Genomic DNA, 11,826 nt, shown 5'->3' with positions numbered 1-11,826 from the left:
CTGCTCAGATTCAGTTTTACTAGGAACTTACTTAGCTTTCCCACTTTGTTAAAGTGCAGTAAACAAAACATGCTTATATCTAAAGTAGCGTTGTTCCGATTCCGATACCAGTATCGGAAATGTCTCCGATACTGCCGAAAATGCTGGCATCGGTATTGGCGAGTATTTATTAAAATAGGAATCTATTTACCGGTTAGCTCCGTTAGCACACAGTTCTTCTTTGCCGCTCTTAAAACAGTTGCGCTGTGCTGCCATCTGCAGCCTGCTGCTTTAGAGGGGCGAAGAAGAATTGATCATCTGACCTGCTAGACAAGGAGCTAACTAGCCTTAGCGCATCATGTCGGCGGTGTGGCAGTATTTCACGCTGGATGCTCCCACCAGCAAGACTGCGACATGCAACATATGCCAAGACAAAATTTCGAGGGGTGGCGCGAGTGTTGCTAATTTCAATACCAGCAATTTGATTAAACACCTGAAGACGCGTCACGCTAAAGAGCACGACGAATTTACCAAAGCAAAGGGGAAAAAGAAGGACGAGCTGCAGCAGCAAACTCTGGAAACTGCCTTCCAGCGACGAGATAAATTCCCCAAAGGCAGCCAAAAAGCAACAAAGATAACAGACAAAATTTTGGAGTTTATTGTCTTGGATGACCAACCCCTGTCTGTCGTGGAAAATATGGGATTTCGCCGCTTAATGGAGCATCTGGAGCCAAGGTACTGTTTGCCAGGTTGTAAATATATCTCCGAAACTTCGCTACCCAAATTATACGAGGCAGTTAGGGAACACATATCGTGTATGCTGAAAGACGTGCATGCAATCAGCTTTACCACGGACATTTGGAGCTCCGACGTGTGCCCCATGTCTTTGCTAAGTTTAACGTCACACTGGGTGGACAGAGAGTCAACATTTACCCCTCGAAGTGCGGTGCTGCACGCAAAAGAGTTCCGAGGGTCACATACTGGCACATTAATTGCCGAAGCAATTGAGGGGATGTTAGTACAGTGGAAAATCCCCAAATCCAACGTTCATGTTGTTTTGCGCGACAACGCTAGCAACATGAAGAAAGCCATGGACGAGATGGATGTACCAAGTTTGGGATGCTTCGCCCACAATCTCCAGCTGGTGGTGCATGAAGGGCTACTGTCACAGAGAAGTGTGAATGATGCACTGGCGAATGGTAGGAAGATAGTCGCGCATTTCAAACACTCGCCACTGGCCACTACACGCCTAGAGGATCTTCAAAAAGATTTCCAAATGCCCACCAAACGTCTGCACCAAGACGTAGCAACGAGGTGGAACAGTACCTACTATATGGTCGAGAGTTTACTGGAGCAGAAGCGGTCAATTTCAGCATATGGAGCTGACCACGACCTGCCAGTGACCCTTACAGCTAACCAGTGGGCTTTACTAGAGAAAATAATCACTGTTCTGGCACCATTTGAAGAACTGACCAGACAGATGAGCTCCTCCACCTCATCTGCAGCTGAAGTCATCCCCTCGGTCACAGTGCTGAAACGCCTGCTTTCTCGGGAGAACGAGGAGGACACGGGTATAAAAACCATGAAAACAACCCTTCTTGAGGCTGTCCAGAAAAGATTCAAGACCATCGAGAATGAGCCCTTGTATGCAGTTGCCACTCTTTTAGACCCACGATTCAAAGACAGGTATGTTTAATATTTTTTATTAAATGTCTGTATTATAAACAACATTTATTTTTATTTATTTTTTTATTTTACACATTAAGACATTTATTTATTATTTTTCATTGTTGTTTCAGATACTTCACAGGTGCAGACAGCATCAAGCTTGCCAAGGATGCTCTGACCCGAGAGGTGGAGAAGATGGAGGCGTTACTGAGCAGCAGGACCACACCTGAGGGAGCAGAGGCAGTGCCAGGCAACCCCCATAAAGCCCCATGTATGGAAGCACAGCCAGACAGCAGCAGCAGCAGCAGCAGCAGCAGCAGAAAGAGCAGCTTGAAAGGCCTGTTTGAGGAAATCCTGCAGGAGCATGATGAGGAACGTGGGGCAAGTAGTAGCACAAGCACACAGGTTCAAATACAGACATATTTGACAGAGCAAACGGTCCCACGCTCAGACAGCCCATTCCACTACTGGGGAGTCAACCAAATTCGGTTTCCCACCCTGGCTGCCACTGCTGCAAAGTATCTCTGTGCTCCTTGTACCAGTGTTGACAGTGAGAGACTGTTCAGTGCAGCATCCAACACTGTTGATGCAAGAAGGAATAGGCTAGGAGGAGAGAGAGCAGAAATGCTCATCTTCTTGAAGAAGAATCTGCCTTTGCTCTTGAAATTGTGAGCTAAAATGCTACTGCAATGTGTAGCCTCCTTGTTTTAAAGTATTTTGTTTACTGTGTAGCTGCTGCTCTTTTGATTTGTATTTTTTGAATGTTTACTTTATAGGTTGGTGTTGCATTATAAGTTGTTTTTTTTTAAAGGAATCATTTAAGTTGCTGTTGGACTACCTTTTTTATTTTACAATATTGTGGCTGCACTTTAATTTTTTTTAATAATTATTCCTAGATTTATTTAGTTAAATTGTTGTTTCACTACTGTGTTTTATACTGTTCTATTTAAATGCCTTTTTTTTATTTAATATTGTGGCTGCACTTTAATTTAAAAAAACAAAAACAAATTATTCCTAGATTTATTTAGTTAAGTTGCTGTTGCACTACTGTTTTTTATACTGTTCTATTTAAAAATAAATTTAAAAATAAATGACTTCCATTTGCTGTATTTCATTCATGTTTTACAAAGGGTTTAACCTGAGCCAGGCCTTGCCACAATGATAATCATATATCACAGTCATGCAGGCGTAGTATATATATATTTTTTATAACGTACTGGTATCGGTACTTGGTATCGGCCGATACCCACAGCACAAGTATCAGAATCGGTATCGGGAGGGAAAAAATGGTATCGGAACATCTCTAATCTAAAGTGCAGCTTAAACAATTTTACTGAACTCCATTGGCGTTGGTTATTTCTTTAGCGCGATGGTCAGGGAAACGCTCTCTCTTTTTAAACGGCGACGATATCGTAGTTTGCACCAGATTGCTTTTTCTAGTCGTGCCGGTTAACATTCAAACTCGGTTGGTGTCGCTTTAGATGCGTTAGCATGTTAGACGTGTTTCCAAGTACATACCCGACCGCTGTTCCGCAGTGTCGGCACACTGCTTTTGTCTTGTCTACTTGTTTATTTCCATCTTCGTATTTTACCCTGAAACCAAAGTGTTCCCAAACGGAGGACTTAAGGTTTGCGGGTGGGTCTTCAGGTTCGTCAGGCTCACATGCCATGTTGTCAAAATGCGAAAATGCGCTGCACTAAGTGAAAGCGGAGATTTACGGTCAGACTCGGTCCGTCACTCAATTATGTCCATCAGGGAACTAGATAATTTAAATGGTTCGGCTCGCAAAAACGGAATTAAAATAAAACAAAATAAAATAAAATAATATCCTGCGCCCAATAATTCGGTACAGGGTCGTTCCGAACCGAAAGTCGCGTACCGAACGGTTCGACACAAATACATGTACCGTTACGGCCCTACAAGACAGGAATTTTCTACAACTAAACACAGACAAAACTGAGATAGTTGTTTTTGGCCCCAAAGAACAAAGATCAATAGTCAGTGCTCACCTTGACGCCATGACACTAAAACCTACAAATCAAGCCAGAAATCTTGGTGCAGTTCTGGACTCAGACCTAAATTTCAATAGTCACATTAAGACAATTACTAAATCAGCCTACTACCACCTTAAAAACATCGCAAGAATAAAAGAACTTCTGTCTAAACAAGATACAGAAAAACTTGTTCATGCTTTCATTTTCAGCAGGCTAGACTATTGTAACACTGTCTTCACAGGCCTGAGTAAAAAATCAATCAGACAACTGCAGCTCGTCCAGAACGCCGCTGCCAGAGTCCTCACCAACACCAAGAGAGTGGAGCACATTACACCAGTGCTTAAGTCACTGCACTGGCTTCCTGTGTGTCAAAGGATAGACTTTAAAATCTTGTTACTTGTCTATAAAGCACTAAATGGTCTCGGGCCTAAATACATCTCTGATATACTTGTACGTTATGAAGCATCCAGACCCCTCAGATCATCTGGAACAGGTTTACTCAGTGTTCCCAGGATCAAAACCAAACAAGGTGAAGCAGCCTTTAGTTTCTATGCTCCCCGCCTGTGGAACAAACGTCCAGGATATCTGAGGTCGGCTGAAACTGTCAACTCATTTAAATCAGGGCTTAAAACATTACTATTTACTGCAGCTTACCAGTGAACTAGATATGTAACTTATTGTTAGGATAATCTGTAGCTATTGTTTTTATATTTGTCTGCTGTTGCTGTTGCTTTTGCTTTACGTTTGCTTTTTAAATGCATTTTCTGCACTGTTTTTAACTATTTATTGCCTTGCTTTTAGCTCTTGTTTTTAATGATCTATTGTTTTTAATGTATTTCTCTTGTAAAGCACATTGAATTGCCTTGTGTATGAATGGTGCTATATAAATAAAATTGCCTTGCCTTGCCTAAAGAAATTAACTGCACTCCATGAACTCCTGGCAGCACATGAACCAGCTGCTGATGGATAGGACCCATCCAGAGTGGATGACCCAGGGACAGACAGTCCTGATCAAGAAGGATCCCCAGAAGGGCACGGTCTCATCCAACTGCCGGCCAATAACCTGCCTCTGTACAACATGGAAGCTCCTGTCAGGCATCATAGCGGCTAAGATGAATAGGCACATGGCCCAATACATGAGCAAGGCCCAAAAAGGAATTAGTAGTAATACCAGGGGGAGGACTAGGTAACTATGGTCGGATGGTGTCCAAGAGAGGTAAGACGATCAGAACCGAGGGGGTTGAACTACCAGAGGGCAGCAGTGACCACGAGAAGGCCACACGGAAGTCAGCCACAGCCAAATACCTACACGGAGTAAGGCATGTCCTGAAAAGTCAGCTAAATGGACAGAACAAGGTCCGACCCATCAACACGTACGCCCTGCCAGTCATCAGATACCCGGCTGGTATATCAAGCTGGCCAAAGGAGGAAATAGAGGCCACTGATATCAAGACAAGGAAGCTTTTCACAATGCATGGGGGTTTCATCCCAAGCCCAGCACCCTGAGACTGTACACTAAACCGAATGAGGGAGGCCAAGAACTCATGAGCGTCAGAGCCACTGTCCACGACAAAACAACCAAGTGATGAATACCTCAGGCGGCAGAAACCTGAGAATGCAGAAGAGGATGACGAACCATCATTGAAGGACAAGCCCCTGCACGGCACGTACCAATGACAGATTGAAGAAGTGACCGACATCAAGAAATCCTACCAGTGGCTGGAAAAGACTGGACTGAAAGACAGCACGGAAGCATTAAAGGCACTATGTGTAACAATTTCAGTTGTTCTTTGAGACAAACAAATTTTGCAGTCAAGAGCGTGTCCTAGCACATGTGTGTTTACCTCCATCAGTGTATCTAATTATGTCCGTAAGCTCCGAAATTCTCATTTACATGTACATTGCGACCGGTGTCTCATCATGTACGCGCGCCATCTTGTAAATACAGGTGTGTACAGGGACATACTTGAGAAATACGGAATAGCCTTTCGCGTTTTCACTTGTCGGTTTCCGCCTGCAGGTAAGAGTGACGAAAAGCAGCAGCAAGCAGGCTAGTCACAAGTGCCGGTGCCGGAGAAAGGTAATGCAATCACAGGACAGCGCCGCTGTTAGCTGGGAAACGGCTCACAGCTAACAGCAACAAGTGGCTCAACCTCACACACCTCATCCCTCTCCTTGCATCACTGCACCGCTGTTAGCTGTTAGCTGTTTCCCAGCTAACAGTGGCGCTGGCCTGGCATTACCTTTCTCCTTCAGCAGCTCTCTCCACCTAGGAAAGGCTACCCTGATGTTGACCTTCGTTTTTTGAATTCGCCAGTCACATTGCCCTTTTGATTCCCTTTTGCGCTTTCTTGGCGACAAGGATTCCGTCTCCCGTGATGCTGCATATGCATGATCCTGCATTATGCTTAAAGAGTCGGACTTTGTTATGCTGCATTTGTTATGCTGCAGTAGTGCCGGGAAATAGCGGCACCGCTAACAGCGGCTAACAGCTTTCAGCGGCGCAGTGATGCTAGGAGAGGGATGAGGTGTGTGAGGTTGAGGTTGTTGCAATACGCGTTTGAAACAATGAGACGCTAGAGTGTGCTATCCGTTTGAATGCAATATATGATTTCAACGTTAGATGGGAGAAATTCCTACACACTGTGGCTTTAATCATGGCAGCACAGAAACAGGCACTTAGTACAAGATCAACAGAAGCAGGAGTCTACCACACCAGACAGGACCCAAGGCGCAGGCTGTGCAAAGATGCTCCTGAGACAGTTCAGCACATAATAGCAGGGTGTAACACGCAGGCAGGAAGAGCGTACATGGAACACCATAACCAAGTGGCTGGCATAGTGTACAGGAACATCTGCACTGAGTATGGGCTGGAAGTCCCAAGGTCACAATGGAAGACACCTCCTAAGGTGGTTGAGAATGACTGAGGTAAGCTCTTAGGGGATTTCCAGATCCAGACTGACATACTGGTGCTGGCTAACCAACCGGACATCATCAACAACAGAAGAAGGCAGTGGTGATAGATGTAACAATTCCAAGCGACAGCAACATCAGGAAGAAAGGGGAGCTAGAAAAGATTAAGGGAGTAAAGGCAACAGTGGTGCCAGTGGTAATTGGAACACTCAGGGGTGTGACCCCGAAACTGGGAGAGCGGCTGCTGCAGCAGATTCCAGGGAACAACATCTGGGGTCTCTGTCCAGAAGGGCATAGTCCTAGGAACAGTTAGATACTGCACAGAAACCTCAAACTCCAAAGCCTCTGGTAGAGGACCCAAGCTTGAGGAAAGCACACCACCACCCCCATGAAAGGGAGGATGAAAAGGGGATGCTGGATTGCAGGGTTTAGGTTAATCTATAATGGTACATAATAATATTAGTTCATTTATTTTGTATTTTTAGTCAGTGTCTTCAAAGTAGCTAAAGTAGACAAATAAATATAGTGGAGTAAGTACAATATTTCACTCTGAGATACAGAAGAATATACATAAAGTAGCATAAAATGGAAATACTCAAGTATAAATACCTTAAAATTCTCTAAAATTAAATGACACCATTTGTAGTGTTTTATTTCTACTCAGAACTAATTAATAACAACTAATAATTTCACATCACAATTAGACTTGCGCCAATTAATCAGCAGTGCTCAGAATTGGACTGATTTTCACGTGATCGGCCATGACCTGCGACCAGCCGGTCGGTCTAAAATATGCCAATTTAAAACACCGGTCAAATTTCCACCGCGCTGCATGATTGACATTGTGTAACATCAGCAGCGCACACACACACGCATCTTGTATTGTTATCTTGTGTTGTATCTTGGTTAAAATGTTCTAATAAAGGAAAGATAGAAAGCACTGCAATATCTTGTGTGCTGTAAAGTGGTTTGAAAAAAAAAGAAATCGGAATCGGACAAAATCGGAATTGGCCATCCAAACACTCTGCAAATTGGAAATCGGCCCAAAAAATTGTAATCGGTGCAAGTCTAATCACAATTCATAATTTATCTGGGCAAATATGCTTTTAAGGGTAAATAAGATGCCAGCGTGCATAAAAACCACCAAAATAGACTTGTTTGTCAAATAAATTTACTGGGGAGGGTCCCGTCTGGACTCCCCTACAGAGGACCCTATGTCCTCAAATCCTAGAAACGTCCCTGGTAGACACCATGTGACCAGCTGTGAAACAGCTGACATGCCCAGGCATATCCAGGAAGGCACACGGTGTTTGTAAAACATAGCACACACGGCTACGTCACGATTCAGTTAAGTTTTGTAATAGGTATTAACGAAATATGTAAATGTGACAAAAATACAACAGTACACAAGTAAAAATAAATAAATAAAAATAAAACATTGGCCGATTCTCTTACGGACAAAAACTTGTAAACAGATCTGCGGTAACGGGTTACACATGTACACTGTGGCAGGCTTTGTTTGCGATTACCCCCGGTAGCTACTGCTAACTTCGTTAGATCTCTTGCCTTTGGTTGCTAACATTGTTAGCCCCATAGATAATTTTATATTCAAACAAAAAGAAAAAGTAAAGATGCCAATTAATCTAGGCTGGCATTTCGAAAATGCACATAAATGCATGGCTATGTTTCAGAGAATGACTTTCCTGAGTCCATAGAATCTTCTGGTGAAGGAGCTAGCAGTGCGCCACGGCAAATAACATTAAAACTTAGGATGTAACAGCCTTCAGCAGCAGACTTCAATCCGGTTGAGAGGTTTAGCATAATGTTCCTGCTACTCAAACAGAGGAGAAGGTACATAAACGGACCCCATTGACTGACAGCTGACATTGTTATATAGATTGTCACTTAGTAAGGCGATGGTAAACTTACGTAGCTTTTTCCACATAGCATGGTGGCAGGCTACAAATCCTTTGCGTATAGCAGAGCAGACCTCCCGATCACAATCAGACCAGAATCCCCGCTGCTTCTTCATGAACTCCCACAAATAGTCTCTGGCAAACTGCGCAGCCTCGCGACCCCCGTGCCCGTCAAACACAGCGAAGAACGCAACGGAACGGCGGGAAGGACTCGCGGTGCTTGGCTGAGCTCGTAGCGGGCTCTGACCTCCCGGTAAAGATGTTTTCACTAATACACTTTGGTCATCCCTTCGCACAGGTTCACGCGATGCATGTGAAACCTGTGGGGACACAACGGTCTCACCAGCCCTGTCTAGATGCGTGCTCGCAGCTACAGAACTGAGCGTACAGCCTCCCCTTCTGCTCTCTTCTGGCTCACCCGAGGTCGGCTCATCTTCCCCCGGCTCGGGCTCTACTATGACCTCGGTCACATCTTCCATGTATTTTCTGCCTCCTTGGTCGGTAAATACACTCACTCGCATCAGTAACGTGTTTTCCATGGTTGCAGAAGTACAGCGTTTTCCAATTTTTCGGTAATGTTAGCATATAGAGTACCAGCAGCGCAGAATTTATTGCCGAGTAGCGTCCTGCCTTTGTTTATGTTAGAGCTTAGTAGGCATGCTCAAACGCGTTGACGTCAAAATCTGTCTTCTTCTAGCAGGTGGACGTGGCAGCGCCACTGCAGCTGTTGCCCTCTAGAGGTCGGTCCCCGACCATAAGCACCAACTGAGAGAGAAATGTGCCGCAGAAGGGTATAAAATGATTAAGAATGTGTGTATACTGTATAGCATTAAAGTATTTCAGAAAGTGTAGGCTTGTGTTTTCGTTGTTTTAGTCCTGTACTCCAGCACTTTTTTGATAGATCTCTTTATTGAATTTTCCATAACGAGGGCAAAAATACAATGAATGTAATAAATACCTAGAGAGAGGGAGAGAGAGAGAGAGAGAGAGAGAGAGAGAGAGAGAGAGAGAGAGAGAGAGAGAGAAGGGTAATCCACAGAGTTCAAGATAAATATCAAGCAGTGAAATGAGGTGCAACAGCACTTGAATATACAATAAGCAGTGAGTACAGTGAATAGGCTATAAGATTGGAATACATGATAAAGATAAAACCACTGGTTAACTCAAGGCTCACATTTAAGAACGGGCATTACTTAGTATTAGGGGTATGGAGGAGCCTCGAGGTACAATTCCAGAAAATGCAACAACAGGGTCAGGGCACAGGCCAATGTTTTCATTTGTGACAGAGGAAAAGGTTTTGAAGATAGATTGCCAGGACTCTGTAAGAGAAGGACAGAACCGGAACATATGAATAAGAGTTGCGTGGGCTTGATCACATCTGTTGCAGAGAGGGCCTCTGTCAGGTTTTAATTTAGCGGATCTAATCTTAGTCCAGTAAACTCTGTGAATAGGCTTTAACTGAAAAAGACTATGGCCAGTGCAAACAGAACAAGTACAAATTTTAGAAATAACATCATTCCACTCTGCATCTGAAAATGTGTGGCCAAGGGTCAGGGTACCTTCAGGCAGTTCGTTTTTTCGTTTTAAACCAAAAACGAAAAAACGGAAATACCATGGGTTTCCCGTTTTTTCCTTTTTGGTTTAAAACGAAAAAAACGAGAAAATGGAGCCGTTTTTCCGTTTTTGTTGTCAGAATCAAAAAACGAAAAATGACAAAACCAAATTCAAATAACAGCCCGATTTTGGTTTTTTGCAGATTCATTTTTTCAGTTATTGTTTTGGACCATAGACTGTATAAATAATGGACGTAGTCACCGTGACGTCACCCATCCGTTTCTGAAGAGTGAATTTGAAGCTCAAAATACTCGGCTATGGACGTCGCCATCTTGGCAGTGCCTGACTCCGCCCAACTTCCGGACAATCAAAAATGGGCAAAGAGGCGGGCCAAAGGAAGCCTAGTTGCCTAAACACGCCCACCTCGCTCGACGCTGCTAAGTTAGCTGGCTAACAAGCTAGGCTAAGAAGCTACGCTACTTTGGCAAGCCCTGTGGTGTCGGCTTGGTGCCGCTTGGTGCCAGCTCCTTCACGAAACTTGAGGTAAATTGAGTCTACCAGAAACTAACATTATACAACAAATCTTGAAACAATGATTCAGCTGTTATTCAGATTACACAATCTTAAAAAACGCTTCAACATTTTTAAATATAGAACGCTAACGTTAATTATGATAACATGACATTGATAAAAGTCAAAGGGGACTGAAATGTATCTGTAACGTTAACGTTACTGTTATCAACAGCGCATTGCGAGATTATCATCTAGAACATGATAAAGAAATGTAGAAATTGTGAAAGAAAGGCAGTGTTATACTTGTTACAAGATGTTAATTTCTTTCAGTACATCACCGTGTTGAGGTTAACGTTGCGTCTCCACCACGCCTGCTACACACAGCAGAAACTCTAAGCACCAGTTTTGGCTACTTGACTTTAGACAGCTAATATTATATTGTCTTCCAAGGACAAAAAGAAAGCATTTAAAAGACTGTCATTTACATTTTGAGGTGTTGCTCCGTGTTTTATTTTATCCTACAGATGTGACATAATAGTATTGTCAACAAAAAGAAGTGGTTCACCCTTTATAGTTAACTTTCAGTCAGTGAACTGCAGTTTTTGGCACTTCCGCATTGGTCTCACGCGTCTCCCCCGGAGGTTGGGGCTTGTTTTGGACAAAAAGTAGAACGGCGGTGACATCAGAGGCGGAAGTAACTTCAAAATAAAAGACAGGAAGATAAGCTTGCCTAAAACTTATAAATATCCTATAAAACTTTCCCATGTATCTTTTATTTCCACTTACACTTGATGTTTTACGCATTTTGAAAAGCTGCCTGCCATTGCTGTGAGGAACTTTTTATTCATAAAAATAGAAATAAAATGTTATGATAGCAAATTTTATGGCTACAGTAAAACTTGTTGTTGAACCATAACGTTGCTGTTCAGAGACTAATAAGGGAAATCGTCATGCATATTGTTCCCATTAAGGATGTATCGGGATTCCCTCAGAGGTTGTGTTTTAATATTCATTCGCCGAATTGTTTGCAATAAAGTAATCGAGGATATAATAAATTATTGTGTATGCTGCGTTGTTACTGTTAACACTGGTTTTCTCCATAACGCATCGTTGTGTCAGTGAAGTGTCAAGCTGATGTTTGTCCTTTTTACCAGCAGATGGCAGTAGGCCTATGGATTTATTTGCTGTCATTGAAAGTCTGGTTTTCTCTTAGTTTCTGTTGGATTATAGACCTGTAATTCTTCAGGTTATTGATACGGACAATTCAAATTATATGCAGCATATATTT

General features: G+C 43.1%; 1 protein-coding gene across 3 annotated transcripts in view; it reads right to left on the bottom strand.

The window, feature by feature from the left end:
- The window catches only part of LOC126397242 (protein phosphatase 1D-like), a 34,087-nt gene extending 24,938 nt beyond the window's left edge, over window positions 1-9,149 (bottom strand). The window contains exon 1 of one of the 3 annotated variants that reach the window (XM_050055883.1): window positions 8,890-9,149. In XM_050055883.1, coding sequence (XP_049911840.1) covers window positions 8,890-9,010 — 121 coding nt within the window. In that variant the 5' untranslated portion in view covers window positions 9,011-9,149. Of the gene's footprint in view, window positions 1-8,484 lie in introns of all 3 variants that reach the window. The other 2 variants (XM_050055867.1, XM_050055875.1) reach the window with 2 other exon arrangements.
- Window positions 9,150-11,826: the final 2,677 nt, after the last annotated feature.

This window comes from Epinephelus moara, chromosome 2 (genome assembly GCF_006386435.1).
Source record: "Epinephelus moara isolate mb chromosome 2, YSFRI_EMoa_1.0, whole genome shotgun sequence".
Classification (NCBI taxonomy): domain Eukaryota; kingdom Metazoa; phylum Chordata; class Actinopteri; order Perciformes; family Serranidae; genus Epinephelus; species Epinephelus moara.
Note: the sequence above shows the minus strand (reverse complement) of the source record. Positions and strands in the feature narration are given on the sequence as shown.